General features: G+C 41.3%; 1 protein-coding gene across 5 annotated transcripts in view; it reads left to right on the top strand.

Annotated features, from left to right (window-relative positions):
• Nucleotides 1–24,268, top strand: part of RRBP1 (ribosome binding protein 1) — a 114,073-nt gene that overhangs the window by 58,963 nt on the left and 30,842 nt on the right. For 4 of the 5 annotated variants that reach the window (XM_015828919.1, XM_015828904.1, XM_015828912.1 and 1 more), the window contains exons 8-11: nt 11,258–11,396; nt 16,889–17,076; nt 17,244–17,281; nt 19,508–19,598. In XM_015828919.1, the coding sequence (XP_015684405.1) occupies nt 11,258–11,396; nt 16,889–17,076; nt 17,244–17,281; nt 19,508–19,598 (456 nt within the window). The remainder of the gene's footprint in view (nt 1–11,257; nt 11,397–16,888; nt 17,077–17,243; nt 17,282–19,507; nt 19,599–24,268) is intronic. The other variant, XM_015828928.1, reaches the window with a different exon arrangement.

Here is a 24,268-nt window from a genome sequence, read left to right on the forward strand (position 1 = left end):
AATACAAAGCAAGCTTCCAAAGTTGGTTCGTCTGCTTACAAGTAAACTCACAAGTTAACTTCAAGTTGCAGCGGCGGCGGCGATTTCTTGCTTCGCCGAAGCGAAGGCGTCCTGGATCGCGGAGAATCCTCGGGGCTCCGGAGGAGTTCTCACCTACATCGTCCATATAGGACGACTCGGGAACTCAACTCCTACCCCGAGCAGCTCACCGATCCCCTTATGCCCAGGGGAAAGGTATCAAGCCGTTTGACAGCAGATGCTGGCTGTCAAACCGGCTTTTACGCAAAACAGGCGGGAGGCAGCAAACAGCTGCGACCAGCGAAATCGCCTGCCACCGGAAGTCCCCGTTTTCTTCTGTATTTCCAACAGAAGGTCAACATCCAATGAAGGAATGGAGGTTTCTAGAAGTAAACCTCAAGGGATAGTACCATTGAGAGAACTTCAGATTCCTAGACCATAGTTTACATTACCTACACGAAGAGCTTCTGGTAGGGGATGGGCTACACTTCACAAGGACCGGAAAGAACATGTTTGGAAAACATCGGTCTCAATTCATCCAAAGGGTTTTAAATTAAACTGGAAGGGGAGGGAGACAAATCTTTAGAACCAAACCCCAAGAATAAACCCCAAGACAACAAATCAGACAATGAGGAAGGGAGTGGCAAGAAGGAAGGGGAACTCATGCATAAAACAGGAGACAGGAAGCAAACACCAGGTCAGTGATAAAGGGTTCAGATGCCTATAGACTAATGCTCAAGGTACGGGGAACAAACAGAACTTGAAGTCCAAGTACATGAGGGCAGGTACAATATTGTTGCCATTATTGAAACTTGGTGGGATGGAACCCATGATTGGAACATACTATTAGAAGGATATAAATTACTCAAAAGAAACTGACCCAACAAAAAACAAAAGACCCCACAAAAATGGATCCAGGAAATTGTAGGCCAAACAGATTGACATCAATACCTGAGAAAAACCTGGAAAATATAATCATATGGAGGATTTTTGAAATGAACAAGGTGATTATTTAAAGCCAGCAAGGATTTATTAAAAACAGATCATGCCAGACAAATCTTATATCCTTCTTTGATAAAGTGATTAAATTAGTGGATCAGAGAAATGCTGTGGATAAAGTACACTTAGACTTTAGTAATGTATTTGACAAAATAGACCACAGCCTATTTTTGATAAGAAAGAACAATGTGGGATAATATCACCATCAGATTGATTTGCATTTGGCTAACCAACTGCACTCAACATGTAGTCCTCAGTGGAAGAACATTGGAAGTACATTTACGTGGAGTATTTGATATCTATGCATTTAGTTTTTCCTGCCTGTGCAGGACCTTATTTTGATACCACTGAATTGCATTTTGTTGGATAGACCCAGTATTCAAGTCTGTCAACATCCTTCTGAATTTTGGGTCTATCTTCCAAAGTGTTGGCAATTCCCTCCAGCTTGGTGTTGTCTGCAAATTTAACACGCATCCCTTCTATCCCTCATCTAGATAATTTATGAAGATGTTGAAGAGTACTGGGCCCAAGACAGAACCTTGAGATAACCCTTTATCAGGGATTGTCTGTCTGCCCCGATTTGCATTGACTCTTCCCCCACCCTTGATCACAGCAGTTGGTGAAAGTAAGATGAAGACAGAAGAAGGTAGTCAAGGAGATAGCAGGTTACAATGGAACAAGCCCAGATCTCTTCTAAAAGTATGTCAATTGTTATGCAGGTTATGTAGATTTCATCCTGTTTCTGCCTAATGAATTTGCTTGCCTTCAGGTTTGCCTGGTCACCTCTTTCAGTAACTGTGAGAGAGATCTAGGTGTCCTAGTGAACCATCAATTAACTATGAGCCAGAAGCAATGTGCTGCTGCTGCTAAAAAAAAAAGTAGTCCTAGGCTGCATAGTTGGTGAATCCAGAAAAAGAAACTCCTGAGACATTATTTTACCAAGAATATAAAACTTTGCTGAATAAATCACATTGGCACAGAAGAAGCAAAGCCAGCTCTGGATTTCCCAGGCAAAAGCAAGCATAGTTAATTCAGTGGACCAATTTAGTGGCTGACTCAATTTGGATTTCACCCCTCCCCCTGTCTTGAGCAGATTGGTGATGGGCAGGGCTGTCTGGGCAAATGTGGGGATGAACTGCCAGTAAAAGTTTGCAAATCCCACAAAGCTCTGTAACTGTCTTCTGGTCCGAGGGGCCTCCCATTCCAGGATTGCTCTCACATTACCCAGGTCCATTTCCACCCCATCCTTGGAAATGCGGTACCCCAGGTAGTCTAGGCTGGTCTTATGGAAGTCACATTTAGATAACTTTGCCTACAACTGGGCTTTACACAACTTCTCAAGTACTGCCCTCACTAACCTTACATGTTCTTCCATGGTTTCAGTATAAACTAGAATGTCATCCAGGTATACCAGCACCCCTTTGTACAGGTGTTCATGCAGGACTTCATTTATTAATTGCATGAATACTGCTGACACCCCTTGCAGCCCAAATGGCATCACCCAAAATTGGTAGCAACCCAGAGGGCAGTTATATGCGATTTTCCATTCATCCCCCTTTTTAATCCTCACTCAGTAATAGGTTTCCCTCAAGTCCAGCTTAATGAAGATCTTCCCCTTGGCTAGGTAACCCAGCATATCCCTCATGAGGGGGAGGGGATACATATTTGCCATGCATATACAATTCAGTCCATGGTAATCCACGCATAATCTAAGAGATCCATCTTTCTTCTATTTGAAACGCACAGGGGCAGTCATCTTTAACTTCGCTGGCTGGATAAATCCCCTGGCTAAGTTCTTGTCTATAAACCCCTGAAGTTCCTCCATCTCCTTCAGTGTCATGGAATATATCTTCGGCTTAGGTAATTTAGCCCCTGGCAAGATCTCAATAGCACAGCCTGTGGGGTGATGGGGCAGGAACATGTTTCATTCCCTTTTGCTGAACGCCTCTGCTAGGTCATGGTATTCAAAAGGAATGAGCGTCTCTAATTGCTCATTTCCCTCTAGTGTATTTGCTGATTCTGCTTTCATTTTTCTAATTGCAGGCTCATGTCTGGCGTTCGGCGCTTTTGCCAGCTCCTGCTGGCTAGCCACTTTTTTCCTCATTCGTCACTTGTTGCTGTCCCAATCTACTGATGGATTCCATTTCCTCAACTAGGGTAGCCCTAGGACCATGGTCTCGGTCATTCCAGGAGCCACTATAAAATGGGTAGTCTCTAAGTGGGTCCCAGCCCTGAGGCTCACTGGCTCCATTAGGCAAGTTGCTGGTGTCCCTCCCGCAAGAGAACCATCTAACTGGGCGAATCCCATAGGCTGCCTTAACTTCCTCAGGCTCAATCCTAGTTTCTCCACTGTTTGAAGGCTAATTAGGCACCAAGTGCACATCCACCCCTCCCTGTTATTGTCAAAGTGTGAGCAAAGGCAAAATGTAGGTTAAAGTGCAAGTCAGTCTTGACACATAGAATAATAGAGTTGGAAAGGACCAGGCAGGTCTTCTAGTCCAACCCCCTGCTTGAGCAGGAGTCCCTATACACTTTCAGGCAAGTGGCGGTCCTGTCTCTTCTTAAAAACTTCCAGCAATGGGGACCCACAATTTTGAAGGCAAGACATTCCACTGGTTAATTGTTTAGGACATTTCTCCTTGGTTCTAGGTTGCTTCTCTCCTTGATTATTTTCCATCCATTGTTTCTTGTCTTGCTTTCTGGTGCTTTGGAAAATATGTTGACCCCCCCTCATCTTTGTGGTAGCCCCTCAAATATTGGAACATGTCTCCCTTTAGTTTAGTTCTTTTCACTAAACTAGACATACCCAATTTCTGCAACTAAGGAGGATTTTATTTAGGGACGATTTTAAGTATAATTTTAATTGGAACACAGCTTCGAATATTTGGTTTTAATTTGGTTTTAGAGGGGTTTTTATTTTTATTGATATGTGTATCTGTTTTAATATGCTGTGCACCGCCCTGAGTCCTGCGGGAGAAGGGCGGTATAGAAATTAAATTAATAATAATAATAATAATAATAATAATATCTTTTAGCCTCCAGCCCCCTAATCATCCTTGTTGCTCTTCTCTGCACTCCTTCCAGTGTTTCAACATCTTTTTTATACTGTGACCAAAACTGGATGCAGTATTCCAAGTGAGGTCTTACTAATCCTTTGTAAAATGGTACTAATATGTCATGTGATCTTGATTCTATCTCTCTATTAATGCAGCCTAGGATTGCATTGGATTTTTTTGGTTGCTGTCACACATTGTTGACTCATATTTAAATGACTGTCACAAACTGCTATTGAGCCAAGTTTCACCCAGTCTGTATCTGTACAAATGGTTTTTCTTGCCTAAGTGTAAAATCTTTCTTTTATCCACATTGAATTTCATTTTGTTAGATAGGGCCCAGATTTCATTTTGTTAGATAGGGCCCAGTCTGTCGAGATCCATCTGGATATTGAACCTATCTTCTGGGATGTTGGCTATTTCTACTAGTTTAGTGTTGTCTGCCTATTTGATGAGTTTCCCTTCTACCCCCTCATCTAAGATATTGAAGACTACTGGGCCTAAAACACATCTCCTTCCATTAAGGACTATATGTTGAATACAGTTTGTCAGCCAGTTACAAATCCATCTGGTGATGGTGCTGGCTATCCCACATTTTTCTAGCTTGCTAAAAACTAGGTTGTGGTCTACTTTGTCATATGTCTTGCTGAAATCTAAATATATTATGTCTATAGCATTTTGCTGATCCATTGATTTAGTCACTTGGTCAAAGAATGAAATAAGATTTGTTTGGCATGATCTATTTTTTATGAAGCCATGTTGCTTCTGGTTATAACTTTGTTTGCTTCTGGCTATTTGCAGTTCTGTTGCTTGGTTATCTTTTCCAATATCTTCCCAGGTATTGATGTCAGTGTCAAGGTTCTGATAGACGAGGCCAAATTAATCAGAACTCTGAGATTTCCTCAAAGAACAAGAATATGTTTGACCTCATAATGAGTCTTTCCCTCTACCAGAATGGGGCCAGGCGCTTTTTTGTAATTGGACCATGACAGGATTTATAATTTTGACTATGGGAAAAGGACCGTGGAACTTAGGTCCCAATTTTTTACTCCGTAATTTTAATCTTAGATATTTTGTAGAAAGATAAACCTTCTCTGGGTTAGAGTTTTTTTCACATTGGCCCAAACTGCTTGCAAAGAGGTCATCCACTGATCTAAAGTTAGATCTCCCCCACATGAAATGGCTTCTGGGGAGATTGCTTTTTTATCAGCCTGTTCCTTCATAAATTTTCTGGATTACAGTAGGTTCTGAAGATTTCAGAAAAACATGAAGTGGAAAGTAACTGAACAGATTGACTCCATGGTAGTAAACATTGTCCTTTCAATTGAAAAAGCTTTTCCTCACTTAATCAGAGGCAGTGAAAAATAAGTTCCTAAGTGTAGTCTGGAAGCTCCAAATGGGAGCTCCAAGTATGCTATGCAAGCTACTCGGGATATTCCCCATTGTGTGAAATGTGGTATACTGTGAGGTACAGCAATTAAATGTGTGGGAAAAATAATTGATAAAATTACAGATAATTGTAAACAGTCCTTAGGTTAGATATGAGTCACTAAAAAGTGCAGATTTGATATCTCACTGCACAATAAATGCTTGAGAAACATAGTTCCTTTTGGGGTATGAATAAGAAGGATCAAAAGGAAGCATTATGAAGGCCTTTATAGGTAAATGGAAAATCCATACAATGTAATATTAGGATGATAACCTCTACCAGGACTAATAATTAATAATAGAATCATAGAGTTTGAAGAGATTTTAGAAATCTATGTATCTTCTCACTTCAGAATTCACCAAAGCATCTCTGATAGATAACCACTCAATCTTTGAAAGGAAACTCACAACTTCATGTAGCAACTTGTCCCAGTGATTGACAGCTTATAAACTGGAATCTTGTTTCTTGTACATTGCCTTTTATATTTTTTTCCTATCCAGATGCATTTCTCCCTCTTAAATTCCATCCTATTCTGTTCATCCCATTGCTTAGGCCTGCATAGATCTTAATTTTATTTTTTTCAGCTAAAGCCATAGTCAGTCCTTCTAGTTTTCTTCCACCTATATATTTCTTAAGCATCTCCTCAACTTCCTAATCTAAGTTATTGATAAAAATATTGAATAACACAGAACTCTTATATTAACCCAGGTTGATTTAGTCATTTCAGTAATTTTACAACAGATTGGTGCTAATTAAAGATACATCAGTTATAACTTTCTTCAGAGAATAGTTCAAACAAAACTTGTTATAACAGAATTTTTATAATTTTTTGGCAGGATAGCTGAAATTAAAATATTTCCAAGAAAGATGAAGTACAGGTATTAATACATAGTTTATTCATGAGTTCATTCAGTCAATTAGTAAGAGTAGTACCATCTAGATCAGAGGGGCCCACAGGTTGTATGTGGACTACAATACTATCAAGTGCAGCTCAAACCATATAAAATGCAATTGGATAATATTTTAAAAAGTAAAAATACAGCAAAACATAGGTGATACTACATTTTAAAACTAAATAATAATGTCATGTTCGTAAAAAAGCTTCATGCTGTTTCAGATTCTTTCTTTCCTTGACTTGCCAACAGAGACAGGGGGAAGGGCAGGAGAATGGAATGTGTGTTGTATCTGCAGCTGTGGCGATTGTTTTGGAAACTGAAGGTTCTTTCTCATAATAATTGTCTGGAGCTTAATTGGGTGATGTGACCGGCACTGTCAGAGGGGAAAGGGAGTTGCTACGCTTTGAATATACTGCTTTCACGCCAATTTAATTAGAGTGTAAGGACCCACTTCAATCCCACATCTTAAGAAAGCAGAACTCTTGGAGACGGTTTCCTCCAAAAGGAACTTTTATTAAGAGTAGTTGAAAACAGGCATAATAGACAGGATCTGAGGGATTCCTTTATAGATCGATACTTTAAAGTGTCCCTAAGCAAACTCCACTTCACAGTTCATCCGGACGGTTCCAACCAGCCAATCCCCAGGTGTTAAGTCCATTGTGCGAAAGGGGAGATAGCATCGGTCCGGCTCTGGTCGTAGCACGATGCTCAAGCAGCTCTTCGCACCTCCTTTTGAGACTGGAGAAATAAGCCAGGCTCCGGAGGTTGTATTTTTTTCTCCCCCACTCTTCCTGGCTGACAGGTTAGAGAGAAGAAAGTTCATAGAGAGATACAGTACAGGAAGCAAATTGTTACATTGTAGCGGGCAGCAGACAGAGGCAATAAACGAAGCAAAAGGTTACATTGTAGCAAATAGAGGAAGGAAAAGCAATAGCTCCATAGGCACATCCCCCTCCCCCTTGGGAGTATGGCAGAACCCAAGGAAAGGTGATATTTGTTTTTAGGTCAGAGGGGATAGTACAAATGAAATAGGAATGGGTTCTGACATAGAGCTGACTTGGAGTTCATTACTGCCGGAATGCATTTCCTAATAAAGTCTGGCATTAGAGATTGCAATATCTCAGGTATGCTTGCTTTCTTGGGATCATCAGCTGGAGTTGTGACAATAAGTCAGCTCTCATTAAATTTCAATTTCAACTAAGGGGTCCTGAGCCCCTTCACCCTATCCGGTCACCTCCAGAGGGGTTGTGAAGACTCAGGAGAAGATGCCTGGATGGAAGAGGAGGAAAAATTTGGAATGGAAAGGACCGGTGGACTGGGGGCATTTCGCAGTAGGCAGCAGTCAATCGAGCAGTCATGGAAGAGATGGTGTAGCCTGGAAGTGCAGAGAGAGGAGCCGGCTGGGAGCCAGGAGTGGATCCCCCAGGCAAGATACAGCCAACTCCTGACAGCCATGCCGAGCCTATCGTCTCGATCCAACCTGAGGGCAGTGACTACTACAACTGAGGAGACAGACAGCCCCCAGGGGTTTGCCACTCCTCAATCCAGTGCTGTGGCCCAGGGCTGCCAGTCCTCCATCAACAACCACACAACTGCTTGGCATGGCTGGCCAGCTGCTACAACCACCAAGGCCAGCTGCTGAACCTGGGCCTTTCCCTATGTGGGGGAGTGAGTCCCAGGACATTGGCCTGTGCTCAGAGCCCAGTAGCCCCCAATAGCTAAAAGCAACCTTTGACAGGACCCCAGAGAAGCTGGCCTTCTTCCTGAACCAGGTGTGATCATCTGGACTGGTTCGTTCAGATGTATCCTGACGACGAGGCCTGGATGGAGGTTATTGTGGCGAATCTTGAGGGAGAAGCTGCAGAATGGGTGATTACCCTACATGACGAGGGAGCTCCCAAGCTGGGGGACCTGGATACGTTACTGGGAGAGCTCAGAACCGGTTCGGCAACCCCATGCAAACCTGATATGCTGAGGCTGAGTTCTGAACCACCAGGCAGGGGAGCAGACCTGTAGCAGAGTACATCAGAAAATTTAAGATCGCGGGGAGACTGAGACACTGGCACGAAGGACATCATAGCGGCGTTCAGTGAGAAAGAGTGTGACGTCCTGCCCCCTCTCCACCCATGGACTGTGCTATCGAGATCCTGCCTGGAGTAAAGCTCCCCAAGCTGAAAATGTACTCCATGACTCAGAAGGAGATGAAATAGCTGAGGGACTACACTGATAATAATTTAGCGAGGGGGTTTAACCAAGTGGTGAAATCTCAAGTGGTGGCACCAGTGCTATTTAAAGAAAAGAAAGATGGGTCACTGAGATTGTGTGTTGATTTCCATGGGATTAATGGAGTGTGCATGGAAAACATGTACCCCCTCCCCCTCATGAAGAACATGTTGGGACATTTGGCCAAAAGGAAAATATTCACGAAATTAGACCTGAGGGAGGTGTATTATCGGGTGAAAATTAAGGAAGGCGACGAGTGCCTTCCACTTCAACCCTCTTGGGAGCTAGCTACCAATTTAAAGTGATGCCTTTTGGATTGCAGGGGGCCCCTGCTGTATTTATGCAACTTGTAAACAAGGTGCTATATGAGCATTTATATAAGGGTTTTTTAGTGTACCTGGATGACATCCTCATTTACACTGAGACCATGGATGAACACGTGAAACTCGTGCGACAGGTGCCAAAAAAACTATTGGATGCTAAGCTGTATGCTAAACTGTCAAAATGCTAGTTTCACAAGACTAGCCTGGACTACTTCAGATACTGTGTCTCATTCGAGGGCATGGAGATGGACCCAGCAAAAGTGAAATCCATCTTGGACTAGCAAGCCCCTTGCACCCTCAAGCAGTTTTCTAGGATTTGCAAATTTCTACAGACAGTTCATCCCCAAGATTGCCTTACCAATTACTGAATTGGTAACAGGGAAGGGGGGGAAGCTCAGACCGAATCAGCCCTTGAACTGGACAATGGAATGCCAAGTGGCATTCAAAAACCTAAAGAGGAAGTTCACGGCTGAGCCAGTCTTGAAACACCCAGATCCAGAGGAACCGTTTGTAATTCAGGCAGATGCCAGTGATGTAGCTGTGGGGGCAGTCATCCTTCAGCTAAATAAGGAGGGAAACTTACAACCGTGCACTACACGTCTCTCAGACTGAATGAAACAGAATGGCGGTGGGCTGTATGGGAGAAAGAGGCTTTTGTGGTGCAATGGGTGTTATTGACATGAAGGCAATTCTTGAAGGGAAGTAAAGCCCCATTTGAGGTGTGGACTGACCATAAAAATTTAGAAGCCCTGAAGACCTCCCACAAGCTCTCTCCTAAGCAAGTCTGATGGGCTCAGTACTTCAAAAGATTTGATTTTGAGTTAAAATACATTTCAAGGGGGAAGAATTTTCTTGCTGATGCCCTGTCCCGCATGCCCCAGTACAAAAGCACCTGGGAAGAGGTGGTGAGTTCCATCGTTCCCAATAGACAGCAAATGACACAAGCTACAATCAGGTTTGTATTGTGAAATCCAAAAAGTGACTCTGGCTGGAAGGGATTGGACTGTTAAAACACGTTTTGCTTGTTTTAGACTATTAAAATGTTATTTTATGGAGGCAAAATCAAAGCTCAAGAAAAAGGGGGAAAAAGAAGAGAAAGCATTTGACAGAGCAGATAGGAAAATACTATGGCAAACAATGCGCAATGTAGAGTAAGTGAACATCTTATTGGATTATGTAAAAGCTTATACAATGATTGCAGAAGCGTAGTGATTACAAAACAAGGAGCATCAGAACCCAATTGGAATAAAACAGGGATGTGTACTATTACAACTATTATTTATCACCTTGACAGCATAAGCAAAGCAGCTAAGCCTAGGAATGGAACTAATACCAATGAACTACTCTTTGCAGATTATCAAGCATTGATAGCACATATATCTAAGGAACTGCAACAACATCTTCTGTCCATGAACCAAGAATGCAAGATAAACAATATGAATATCAACAAAGAGAAAACACAAGTAATAACAATCAGTAGAAAAAAGTGCACTTTAAACATAATAATAGAGGGAACAAGCATAAGATAAGTATCAGAATGCAAATATATTGAAACAACACTCACTGAAGATGGAAAAATGGACAAAGAAATTAACATATGATGCAGTAAGGCAAACCGAGTATTGGAACAGTTAGCCCCACTCTTACAACACAAGACAGTAACAATCAGCACAAGAAGCATCTCATACAAAGCATATTCATCCCCAACGTATATTACCATTTCCACACATGGACACTTGCAATAAAACATAACTGAAAGTTAGTCATCACAGAAATGAGATGTTTGAGGAAATGTCTTGGGATTCTGTACCATATAAGGCAAATACAAAAAAGAGGAGAAGGCCAAAGAACAAGAGGCAGACCCCAAAGAAGATGGAGAGACAACATTAAAAAAAAACCACTACAATAGCAGCAAATAACAATAGTTGAGGCTGCCAGAAGTGGGGGGAGGGGGGAGGAGAAGGAGGAGGTCAAAACTAAATGCCATGGTGAATTCTGTCATCACATGAGAGATGTGTGGAATTCAAAGGCATTCATATACATAAGAATTCTTATACATACCGATGCATCACTTTGCTTTAATATTGAAAAATCCATTTATGCTTTATATATGCCAAGGTTTCATTAACAGAAGTGCTATCCATGTGGTCAGGTGTGAAACTATCTTAGTTCACAAATGATTTGGCAAGCATGGTAATAATGAGTTCTGGTGATAGCCACAATATATCTTATCTACTAGATACGCAGTTTGTAAAGAACAACTGTAGCTGTATATGTATATGCCCGCTTTTAATTTCTGCTCTACTCTTTATGCAGATATCCCAGAAAGAAAGTGAAGGCCTACTACAGGAGAGCTTGGATGACGTCAGGGAAGAACTCTGCAAATCACAGGCCAATTATCAACGCTTACAGATAGATCTGGAAAAGGCAGAAGAGCAGCAGTTCGATTTTGCTGGTGAGAAATTGTATGGGGGTAATAGTGGATATTCTTTCCGTTATGAAAAATATTTAGTTCTACTTCTGTAACTCAATTATTCTTTTTTTCCACAGAAAGTGAGTAAAATTGTGTCTTTCAGTGGGCAAGTTATTCTGCTGCATAAAACGAAACAAAAGTATAGATTTCAGTGCTTTTGCTTTACTGTGTGTAACATTTTGGCTGAATTCTGTCATTTGAGTTTCAGATACACTTCTAAGAAGAGTGGGAATTCCATTTCTGTTGTGCTTGTATTTTGAGCAAATTTGGCAAATACACATCTAGAAGATCGTCATTGGTCAGAATGACATCATAACACTAATGACTATAGGTACTATCAGATATCTGGTGGGCAGGGACAGATATCCTTGCCTGCTTCTCCTATTGATATTAGTCTCTAGCATTCATGTGTGTGTGTGTTTTATATATATAATATATATATATATATTACACACACACAAATTTAGCTGCCACTATTTATAATTTGATTCTAATTTTTATAAAGCATTAAAGAAAATATATTAAATAATGGCAAATGAAGAAAGAAAAGGAAACACAGACATACTAGAATACTAATAGTGCCTCCATTTATATGTTTATGATTTAAATCCATTTCTCATTTTTCTATTTCTATTATATCTCCATACATATGCCTTTTTATAACTTATATTAGAGTGTATATGCACAGTATTGTTATTGCTTATCAGTGATATTTATTTGAAGATACAAATCAATCAGAATAGAGCTGGAAGGGACCTTGGAGGTCTTCTAATCCAGCCCCCTGCTCAAGCAGGAGTCCCTATATCATTTCAGACATGTGGCTGTCCAGTCTCTTCTTAAAAACCCATGATCTCTGAAGGCAAGCTGTTCCACTGGTTAATTGTCCTCACTGTTAGGAAGTTTCTCCTTAATTCCAGGTTGCTTCTCTCCTTGATTAGTTTCCATCCATGGTTTCTTGTCTTGCCTTCTGATGCTTTGGAAAATATTGACCTCCTCCTCCTTGTAGCAGCCTCTCAAATACTGGAATAGTGCTATCATGTCTCCCCTAGTTCTTCTTTTCTCTAGACTGACCATTCCCAAATCCAGCAACCATTCTTCATATGTTTTAGTCTCTAGGCCTTTAATCATCTTACTTGCTCTTCTTTGCACTTTTTCCAAAGTCTCTACATCTTTTTTGTAATATGGTGACCAAAACTGTATGCAGTATTCCAGATGTGGCCTTACTAAGGTTTTATAAAGCAGTACTAATACTTCATGTAATTTTGATTCTATGCCTCTGTTTATACAACCAAGGATTCTTTTAGCTTTTTTGGCAGTTGCCGCACACTGCTGACTCATGTTTAAATGATCATCCACTAGGACTCCAAGGTCCTTCTCACAGTTACTGTTTTTGAGCCAGGTTTCATCTAATTTATACTTGTAACTTTGGTTTTTCCTTCCTAGGTGTAAAACCTTGCTTTTCTCCACATTAAATATCATTTTGTTGGATGGGGCCCATTGTTCAAGTCTGTCAAGATCTTTTTGGATTCTGAGCTTGTCTTCTGGGGGGTTGGCTATTCCTGCCAGCTTAGTGTCATTTGCAGATTTGATGAGTTCCCCTTCTATTCCCTCATCTAAGTCAGTTATGAAGATATTGAAGAGTAGTGGGCCTAGGATGGAACCTTGTGGCACCCCACTGCTTACTTCCCTCTGTGTAGATGTAGTACCATTAAGGACTACTCGTTGAGTACAGTTTGTCAGCCAGTTACAAATCCATCTGATGGTGATGCTGTCTATCCCACATTTTTTTTAGCTTACCAAGAAGTAGGTTATGGTCTACTTTGTCAAATGCCTTGCTGAAGTCTAAATATACTATACTACCACAGCATTTTGCTGGTCTACTAATTTAGAATGAAATAAGGTTGGTTTGGCATGATCTGTGCTGGCTACTAGTTATAACTTTACTTGTTTCTAGATATTCACAGATCTGTTTTTTGATTATTTTTTCCAGTATCTTCCCAGGTATTGATGTTAGGCTGATTGGTCTGTAATTTCCTGGGTCTGGTTTTTTTCCTTTTTTGAAGATGGGAACCACATCAGCTCTTCTCCAATCTGGTAGTTTCCCAGTGCTCCAAGATTTTTTAAAGATATGATACAAGGGTTCTGAAATAACATCTGCCAGCTCCTTCAGAACTCTGGGATGTAATCCATCAGGTCCCAAGGATTTATATTCATCAAGGTCAGACTGATATTCTCATTTCTTGCTTATTTTAATTTTTACTATTTCTAGTCTGTTTTTTACAGTTATGTTTTTGGTAGGTTGGGTTATAGTTTCCTTTTTGTGTGAAGACTGATGCAAAGAATGAGTTAAGCAGCTCTGCTTTCCCTCTGCTGCCTGTTATTTCCTTGCTGTCTTCTCTCTTTAGTGAACCAACTGTTTCCTTGATTTTGTTCTTGTTATTTATATGTTGGAAGAAACTTTTTTTATTATTATCTTTGACTTTTGCTGCAAGTCTTTGTTCATTCTGAGCCTTTGCTTTCTTGACTTCATCTTTGCAGATTCAGGCTATTTGCTGATATTCTGCCTTAGTTATGTGTCCCTCTTTCCATTTTTTGTTAAGTGATGGCTATTGCTGGTCTATGACCGTAATAAAGTTTATTATTTTTCCATTTTTTGTAATTATCCGTTTTGTCATTCAGTTTGTCAGAGAGATCTTTGTGCAGCCATGCTGGTTTCTTCTTGGATTTCTTGTTTTTCTTTTTTAGTGGTATTTTTTGGGACTGGGCTTTTATGATTGTATTTTTCAGTGTTTCCCATGCTTCTTGAATTGTTTTCCCCTTTAGGATTTTTATCCGTGAAATTTTGCTTAGACTCCCTCTGAGTTTCTTAAAATCAGCTCTTTTAAACTTTAAGACACTGGTTGGATTATATTCTATTGCTTGTGTTTGCATTATATTGAATTCCAGTATGATGTGGTCACTCTCACCCAAGGTTCCTGCAGTTTCAATTCCCTCTATCACTTCTTCTCTGTTAGTAAAAAGTAGATCCAGTATAGCTTTTCCTCTAATTCCCTCCTGTATCTTTTGGATGACAAAGTTGTCAGCTAAGTTTGTTAGGAATCTGTTCGATCTCCCACTTGCTGCAGAGTTTGTCTCCCAGTTGATGTCAGGGTAGTTAAAGTCTCCCATAACTACTGTGGTATATATTTGTTAATTGGTTAGCAAAGAGTTAGTCTGTTTCTTCTGCTTGGTTGGGTGGCCTGTACTATATGCATAGAGCAATGTCATTCTTTTTTCCTTTTATATTGACCCATATGGATTCTAGGAGGTTTTCATCTTTGGTTTTATGTATTTCTGTAGGGATGTAGTGATCTTTTACATATAATGCAACTCCACCTCCTCCTTTGTTGGGTCTGTTTCTTTTGAATAGTTTATATCCTTCCATCAATACATTCCAGTCATGAGTTTCATCCGACCGGGTTTCAGTAATGGCAATTATATCTTATCTGCCTTCATGTACTAATACTTCAAGTTTACCCTGTTTGTTCCCTAAACTTTGAGCATTAGTATATAGCAGGGGTGTCAAACTCAATTTCATTGAGGGCTGCATCAGTATTATGGTTGGGCATGGCCAGGTGGACGTGGCCAGCTCAATGCCACTCACTCAGCACAGCTGACTCGAGATAGCTGGGTCAGGACAAAACAAGTTGCACTGGCTAACTCGATGTGGGGACAACTCGTTGCCCCACAAACTCTTCACCTCCCCAAACTGCTGGCAGCCAAGCATGTACGCATGCACATGCGCACACACACACACCACATTCCAAGTTTAGGGACTTTTATCCACAGAGGAAGGAGAGAGCCTTCTTCCCAAGTGCAGGCATGATTGGCAGTTTGCTAGCTCAGATGTGGATAGTCTCCAAGCTTGGAATGTGTGTGTGTGTGTGTGTAGTTTCCTCCAAGTCCAACTTCTGCCTGGACAGATTTCTGGAGAGCAAGAGGAGAAGGCAGGGGAGCAGCACTTCCCAGTCCTGTATGAGGGAGGCTGGCCCTTCTTGAAAGAGAATCCCCATGTCCAATCATGCATGGTAAGGATGCTGGCTTGTTGGAGCAGCCTTCCCTCACCCAGCTCCCCCACCACCTCCTGCTCCTCTCCAGAGATCTTTCAAGGCAGAAGAAGTTGGACTTGGAGGAAACGGCTTCCTGCAAACTTTCGCCACATCAGCATCATGATTGCCTTCAAAGGGCCAGTTGCATGTAAGACTATTGTATTATATTAGTTCAGAAGTATACTATGTCTAAGAAGTGGGGCAAAAAGGATTAAAATTTCAAATATGAACAAATAAATTATTTCAAATAAATCTGCAAAAACAAATTTAAAACAAAGAAAAAACACAAGCTTTTTAGTTCTCATGCCATTTTCTCCAAACTGAATGTTTGGCATCTTTTCTTGGCTACAAGTTCATCCATGTTTGGGATTAGGTTTTGAGCTGTGGATATTCTCAGGATAGAGTGGAGGTGTGGCATCCATGAGAAGACTTCTGTGTGCACTTTTGTTCACCCTCATGACAGAAAAGTTGCTCACAGAGGTAGGTACTCCCAAACATGCAGAGCATTTGAGCAGCTTGTAGGCGGAGTTGGGGCATTGTTTCAGGGATGAACCTGGTGAACTGTGCGGGTCCTACAGAATCATACTTCCCCCTAAGCGTGCTATTACATTGGAGTTCTATCAGCTCCATCTGGATGTTTACAGGTGCGCTCTCCACTTCGACTGAAAATAGATTACTGAGCAGGTCAAAACTGAATTTCTGCCTTTCAAATCAACAAAGCGACATGTAAACTCCATCTGAAGTGTGCTCAGTTTATCAGTCTTCTGTGGGCATAATCTGAAACATATGGCACACTTTGCAAGTCACTATAATGTCAGTCTCTATGACTTTTTTCTTTATTTGCTAAAAAATTAAAAACTTCTAAAAATTTAAATATTCTCTGCATTGCGAAATGTCAGTTTACAATAGTCTACAAAAGTTCTTGACCTTTTGTTCTGTCTTGAAAAATTCATCAGTAACATCCCTGTTTAGGTATCTCTTTTTTTTCTGTGGTTCCCCCCCCCACTCTTAGATCATTAAGAATTTAAAAATTTCTAAAGAATTACAATAAGTAAATTGTTTTTTTCCCAAATGTTTAGTTAAAATAAAAAATTGAAAAATTGAAAAAAATTGAAAAAAGGATTTTATAAAAAAATTGAAAAAAGCATTTTAAAATAAAAAAGATTTAAAAAATTAAAACAAATTATAAAAAATTGAAAAAAATGAAATTGAAGTGTATATTCCCTTTTCATAGACAGATTCCCAGCAGATGCTGATCAGCTATCACTTGAAGATGCTTTTATATGGACTCTCACTGAGCAGGAGATTGGATTTGATCACTTTAAAGCCCTATGGGAATACTGAAATACATGTTTTTACTAGCATTTACTATTCATTCTTTAACAGAACTTCAGTCTAAACTCTTGTGCTCTGAAACAGAGCTGAAGAGAAAGGTAGAAGAATGTAATAATCTCCACCTTAAATTATCAGATGCAACTTGCATAAACTTTCAGCTTGAAGAAAGGATTAAATCAGTTGAAGCCCTTTTAGAGTCAAGCCAAATGAGAGATGCAGAGAAAAACAAAGATATGCAGGTCAGAATTCTCAAACAGTCTTTCTAATCTCTCATTTTAATAACTGCGTCTCATAGTGGGACTTTTTATGACCATTCTGGCATTATGACAATATTATCTATTATATCACTTGGTATACTTTGGAACATAATGTAATTTTATTTTTTTCCTATTTTTTTCCTATTTAGGAAACAAACGGAGCAGAAATAAGGTGCCTTCTCTTAAGGTAAGGCTGTTGATTTAACATATTGAATGTTGCTATTGATAAACAACTAAAGTTTGGTAAGGACAGTACTTGTCTCAAATCTTTGCATGATTGTATAGCTAAGGTGATATAACTATAGGGTCAACAAAAGACTAAGGTTAGGGTCAACAAAAACAAAATCCATGTTGTAGTATGGTTGTACTAAAATTTTATTACTTATTAGTAGCAATATGGCAGTGTCTTTATATCAGCGTGTCAAGAATGGGGAAGTGAGAAATAAACTGGATGAATTTGAACTCCTAATATAAGAAGGCAAATAAAGTTTAATAAATATTGATGAATCCATGTGATGTGAAGCTTTGAACAATATAATTTATACATTAATGTAATTACAGTATACATAATTAGTAGATAAAATGGAAGGAATGGAAGAGTAACACTATATATAAAAGCAAATGTACCTTTGTATACAAAATCAATACATTTGTACATGAAGATTCATTTGTATCGTACCCAAAGAAAGTAAAAACAATTGAAAGAATTTGCTACAGAATGAAAAGTCAGCAGAAGACTTGTATGATGCCTTCTTAAATCAGATTAGTAAGGATTCATAGAAGAAAAGTATAGTTGTAGTAAATTTGAGTTAGGATATTATCTGTTGGAATTCAAGTTCTGCCAAGAGCAGACAAACAATTTTTGACTTGATTTAATGATAATTTTATCTTTCAGAAGTCAAAAAGAGCAGCTAATATTAGGGTTTGCTGCAATGGACTTTAATGAGGTGACAGTAATGATATTTTGGGCTAGAAGTGATTACATTACCTTGAATGCACTGTAGAACCTCAAGATCACAAGAAATGAAGTCTTAAAAACTAAGAAAATAATAGACGGAGTCTCTGATTTGAAAAAAAATAGTGATAGGCATTATCACAATTTAAATTACAAAAAAATGGGAGACATTTTAGAAGCCAGAGCTTACTAATAACTCCAATAAATAAAACACATGAACTGGAAGGAAGGATGAATAACCAAGGTCAAATTTTCTTAAACAGCCAAGTTTGAGCTTTAATATTCTGACATTTTCTTTGAGAAAAGGTAAATATTGGCAGACTGGAAGTAGGCATGTATAGTTTTTTTTTTCAAAAAAATGAGGAAGAATAATAATCTACTAACTTCATCAGTAGCTAAGGAAGCAAATACAAAATCAAACAGTTTATTAACTATTTGAGAGAAGATATAAGTGAACTAACACAAATTTCTCAAAACAAATAACATTAAAGTAACTTTATATCCTACTTTGATAGTTGCTAGCTTGTGGTTGTAAGATATCCTGATTTTAGAACTCTTAACAATGCCATACAGTATTGAGTAAGTTAACCATGAAACCCATGTCCATGATTTAGCATCCAGTCCCCTAATAATTTTCATAGCTCTTCCCCATAATCTTTTCAGAGTTTCAGCATCTTTTTTGTATTGTGGAGACCAGAGCTGGATGCAGTGTGGAACACTAGTGCAGTATAAAGCAGTACTATCACTTCACATGATCTTGATGTTACCCTAACCCTAACCCCTCAAATATTGAAAGATTGCTGTCATATCACCCCAGTCCTCTTCATTAGACTAGACATACTTACAGGTAGTTCCTGTAACTGTTCATCATACAGTTTAGCCTCCAATCCCCTAATTACTTTTGTTGCTCTTATGTGCACTGTTTCTGGGGTCCCAGCAACATTTTTGTACCATGGTGACCAGAACTGAACACAATATTCCAAGTGTGGTCTTACAAGCGGTACTATCACTTTACGTGATCTTGATACAATCTCCCTGTTGATGCAGCCTAGGATCACATTGCCTTTTTCAGCAGCTGAGGCACACTATTAGCTCCTACATAAATGATTATCCACTATGACCCCTCGATCCCTCTCACATATTCTGCTGGGGATAGGGCAAAGTGCTCAAGTCTATCTATTTTTGTCAATGGAAATAATGTCAAAAAAACAGTGGCGGGTAACATTTATTATGTTGAGTTGTCACATATGGAATTGTCCTACAACAAGTTGTCTTGCGGCAAGTTGACTGCGGCAAGATGGCCATGTGAAATAGGCCATGGCAAGAGGGCAGCAGCAACTTGGCCACAACGAGTTGTCCTATTCCAATGCCTTAGCAAAGACCTGAGAATTTGAAATAATCTGAATCATCCCAAAATATAATTCTGTGAAAATAGTGGGTGAAAGTTTTTTGTTTCAGGTTACAGGAATCATCCACTCAGGCATCCACATTGGAGGATGAAGCTTCAAAATTAAAGCATATGGTTGAACAGCTGAAAATGGAAAACAATGTGAGTAAAACATACATGAATTAAACAAATTGACCTGGTTTTAAAAACTCTATGATTTTAATTTTTTATTTTATTTTATATTTTATAATAAATTTTTAAATTAAAATCTTAAGATTAAATTTATTTTAAAATTGTTACTATTTAAATAAAAAAATGTTCATGAATAATAGTCTGGAAGCCTTTGCAGCTCCAAGATATTGCCTTCTGGATGATTCAGTCACACATTTCACTAGTAACATATGAGATTCTTTTAATCTCATAATGCGTTTCACTTCCCACTATTATTGGGCCCGGAGCATCTCTTCCTACTGGTCTTAGCCTAGATGCTTGGGCCGGTTTTAGTAAACTACAATGGAATACAGGTTGCACTTTACCTAATATTCTAGGTGGCTTTAGCTCTATTGTAATTAGCTTAATGACTTTCGCAATTGGAAACGGCCCTATGTATTTGGGACCTAGCTTCCTGCAGAGCAGCTTCAGCTTCAGATATTTTGTAGATAGATACATTTTATTTCCTAGGCGGAAGTCCCTTGGGGAGTTTGCTTCTTATCTGCCTGTTTTTTCTGACTATCTGTAGCTTTAATGAGAGCTTTTTTTACATTTCCCCAATGTTTTTTTGGAGGGAATTATCCATTCACTTAGGGTTACTGATGAGGGGGATTCTCTTGGGTATTCCGGCATGGGCGTGAATTCCATTCCTGTAGCTACTTTAAAGCGGGTGAGCCCTGTAATACTGTGCACTGTATTGTTGTATGCCACTTCAGCAAACGGCAGGAGTTCCGCCCAATTAGATTGCTGATAGTTGACATAGCAATACAGGTACTGTTCTACCATGGCGTTAGCTTGTTCTGCGGCCCAATTTGTACTTGGATGAAAAGCCGAGCTGAGGCCTTGAGAGGACCCTATAAGCCTTATAAATTCATGCCAAAATTTTGTCCCTCAGCCTGAGATGATCCATTTTGGCACTCCATGCAATTGGTAGAAGTGTTGTAGGAATATATTGGCCAGCTTCTGGGCTCATTTGTCTGATAGCAAAGCAGTGAAGGACTTTATTGAAGCTTACTTCTGCTTACTCAACCTGGGTGATAACAGTTTGTTCCCAACCACTACTCCACTCTCTCCCATCTTTTGGTTGTAGCCAGACAAGATGGAGGAGCTCTTTGCTGACAATGTTTAACTAGCTCAACAAGTGGTGGTCCTTTCCTCACAACTCGCCCAATTGCAGGCTAAATACCCTATGATGATGCCGGATAGGTTTGATGGCACTTTGATTCCCACCTTCTTTGGGCAATGCCAGCTGTACATGAGCCCATGCCCGGAGGACTTTGCCATGCATTGGAACAAAGTGACCTTCCTGATTAATCTCTTGATAGGGTCTGCAGCTCATTGGGCAACTATGTTTGCCCAATGAGATCTGTAAATGTGCAGACTGCAAATAGAAGTTGCAGGAGATATGACAGTGGCATCAGCCCTTCACAGATTACATCCACAACTTCCAAGTGGTCGGCCAAGACATTCAGAGGAACGAGGCCACTTTGATGGTGAAACGGGACCTTTAGGCTCCTACCCTTGGCCACGCCTCCTTCTCGAGCCTCCCGCCTCCGCCCATTTGCCTCCAGCATTCTTCCTCACTGGTCTGCCCCTGCCCATTCTCCCTGGCCAATGGGCCTGCACCCTCCACCTCATGCCCTTTGGCCCAGCCCATTCGCTGAGAGCCTTTGTCATGGGCTTTTGGCTGCATGGGACAGTTAGCTGCCAGCCAATTGGGTGGGTGGCAGGGAGAAGCCATGGTGTTGCAGGCGAACAGCAGTGTGTGGTGGGCAATTGCAGGGGCTGTGTTGTGGGATGGGTGCACAGGCCAATGGCAGGGCAGGCGTAGCTTCTTCGATTGCCGGGGGCGCAGGCAAGGAAAGTGTGGTTCCTACGATTGGGGGGCAGCGCATTATCTGGTACATTCATCTCGTGTATTAAGCAAGCAAAGCACCAAATGTCTGTCTCAGAAACATATTATTATCAGCTTCTGGTTATGGTGCTGCGGCGAGGCAGATGCAGGAAGACAAGCTCCGTATTCCGCATTTGATTTCGCTCCACTGGGGGACCCTGGAAAGAATCGAAAGCCGCCCCATAGAGGTGACAAGCGAGGAGGGGACCCTTGTTTGATCACAGGGGTGTGTGTGTGTGGCAGCCCTCTCATTTGATCCAAGGAAGCCCTCCAAACTGGCGGGGGAAAGACTGGCTACATTCGCGTAGCCAGTCAGAAGCTGCTGTCAACAAAAGACATCAAGCACTACCAAGCAAACTTACAGCAACGTGGATGAAACTGGGTGAGACCTAAGCCTCTCTTTATGATTTTAAGTCGAGGATGACTCCTGGGTAAATTCATGTTCGAAGGGTCACAAACAGACCACCAGGAGATTAAAAAATTACAAAAGTTTATTGCTATTAAAACATTAAAACACCTAGCTTTCGCCGGCCTCCTGCCGGCTTCGTCAGGGTGACTAGCCATCAGTGGGGTAGCTGTTTTTATAGGAGCGGTGCCTTTTGCACCCGGCTCCTAGATCTTGTGACCGGGCCCCGGTAATCCTCTTGCGTTGAACTCTTAGTCGTTCTTCCGCATAGTGCTGCACTCCTAGCCTTCTCTTTCCCACCCCTTTTCTTTTCTTGCCTAGTTTGCTTGTCAGGGGAGGGGGGGGGAGGAGAAGCAGAGAGGAGGAGGCGACCTGCATCCGCATGGGCGCAGACGAAAGAACACACCAAAGGATTGGTGTTGAAAGATGGTGGGGGGGTAGTAGGAATATCACCATGAAGGTTGAGAGTGAGGAGGGACAACAGGGAGGTGAGCACGAAAGGGGGGGCACCCCTGCACCCTCAACGCCCCCCCCGCTGGATGAAGGGTGGGGAGGTGGAGGGGATTGACATCTTAGCACGAGCGGAGGAAAGATTGAATTGGAGAGGTGTGACTGGGAAGGGAGCAGTGAGGAAAGAATGGGAAGTGGATTGGGGAAACAACGGAGAACCTGCTATGGAGATCGAGAGTGGGGGGAGGCAACAGAAAGAGGGACGCGCAGGAGGGAACACCCCCAAACCCCCAACAGCCTCGCGCCTGAGAAAGAGTGGAGGGGAAGGGACCAGCTCTCGCTCGTGCTTGAGAAAGGGTGGGGAGGAAGAGACCAGCACTCATGTGCACACGGAGGAAAGATCGAACGGGGAAACGGAGGTTAGAAAGGGCGAGGAGAGGAGGGCAGGACCAGGGAGCTGTGAGGGAGAGAATACCTTCGCACCCCCAATGGCCCCCCACCAGAGGAAAGAGGGGGAGGAGGAAACCGACACCCATACGTGCATGGAGGAAAGATCCAACCGGAGAGCTGAGGCCAGAAAGGGAAAGGAGAGGAGGGAATGGGAAAGATCGTGGAAAGGTGATACGGAGATCGAGAATGGGGGGAGTGCACGGCAGGAAGGTAACCATGTAGGAGGGAATATCCCCACGCCAGAGAAACAACAGGAGAAGGTTAATGAAAAGGGGAGGAGTGGGCATGAGGAGGATGAGAAGGAGGGAGTGATGAGAGTGGTGGGAGTACGAGTGGTGAATGAGTTAGATAGTACCATGGGAAAGAAGGAAGTCACATTCGTCATCTTCAGGCTGGTGTCTTCAGCTTCGTGCTTCTAGGAGTAGTGTGTGATCGCAGCTGTTTCTTCCTTTTAACTGCCAGTGAGGTTTGATCTGATTGGGTGGGAGCTTGGCTGTGTTCTGATTGGGTGGAGGTGTGTTCTGATTGGTTAAGGAGCTTGGCTGTGCTCTGATTGGATGGGGGGTTGGCTGTGCTCTGATTGGATGGGGGAGTGTTCTGTTTGGGTGGGGGCTTTGTTGTGCTCAGGTTAGTCTGAGTTGCAGGGGGTAGGCGGGAGGTATCATCTCGTTTATTCATGCTGTGTGGGCGTTTTTCTATCTCGATGGCTTCTCTGATTATTCTGTTGTTAAAGTGTTCAGTTTTGGCAATAGTTCTGGTCTTTGTAAAGTCAATTTTATGTCCTGTGGCTTTAAGGTGTTGGACCAGGGAAGAAGTTGGTTCCTCTTTTCTGACTGAGTTCTTGTGTTCTTCAATGCGTGCATTTATTCTTCTGTTGGTTTGTCTGATGTATGTGGTGGGGCAGGCGATGCATGGGATTTTATATACTCCTTGATTTTCTAACTCAATTTTGTCTTTGGGGTTTCTTAGGATGGTGGATATTTTTCAGTTTGTGCAGAATGCTGTCTTGATGTTGTGTTTGTGGAGGATCTTGCTGATTCTGTCTGTGGTGCCTTTTATGTATGGGAGGAGGGCTTTGCCGTTTTCTTGTTCTCTTGTCTTGGATTTTAGTTTCTTTTTGGATTAGGTTGGTAATCTTATTTCTTTGGAATCCGTTGGATGTTAGTACGGGAGTGTTCTGTTTGGGTGGGGGCTTTGTTGTGCTCAGGTTAGTCTGAGTTTAAACTTTAAACCCCTCCAATCCATACATGAAGCAAACTGACACCCACCATAAAGATGTGGCATGACCACGAACACGAAGCCAAACAACAGCAATGAAGCTCACCATCTCAAATCCCCCTGCAACTCAGACTAACCTGAGCACAACAAAGCCCCCACCCAAACAGAACACTCCCCCATCCAATCAGAGCACAGCCAACCCCC

The sequence above is a fragment of the Protobothrops mucrosquamatus genome, unplaced genomic scaffold (genome assembly GCF_001527695.2).
Source record: "Protobothrops mucrosquamatus isolate PMUCROS unplaced genomic scaffold, P.Mucros_1.0 scaffold_226, whole genome shotgun sequence".
Taxonomy (NCBI): domain Eukaryota; kingdom Metazoa; phylum Chordata; class Lepidosauria; order Squamata; family Viperidae; genus Protobothrops; species Protobothrops mucrosquamatus.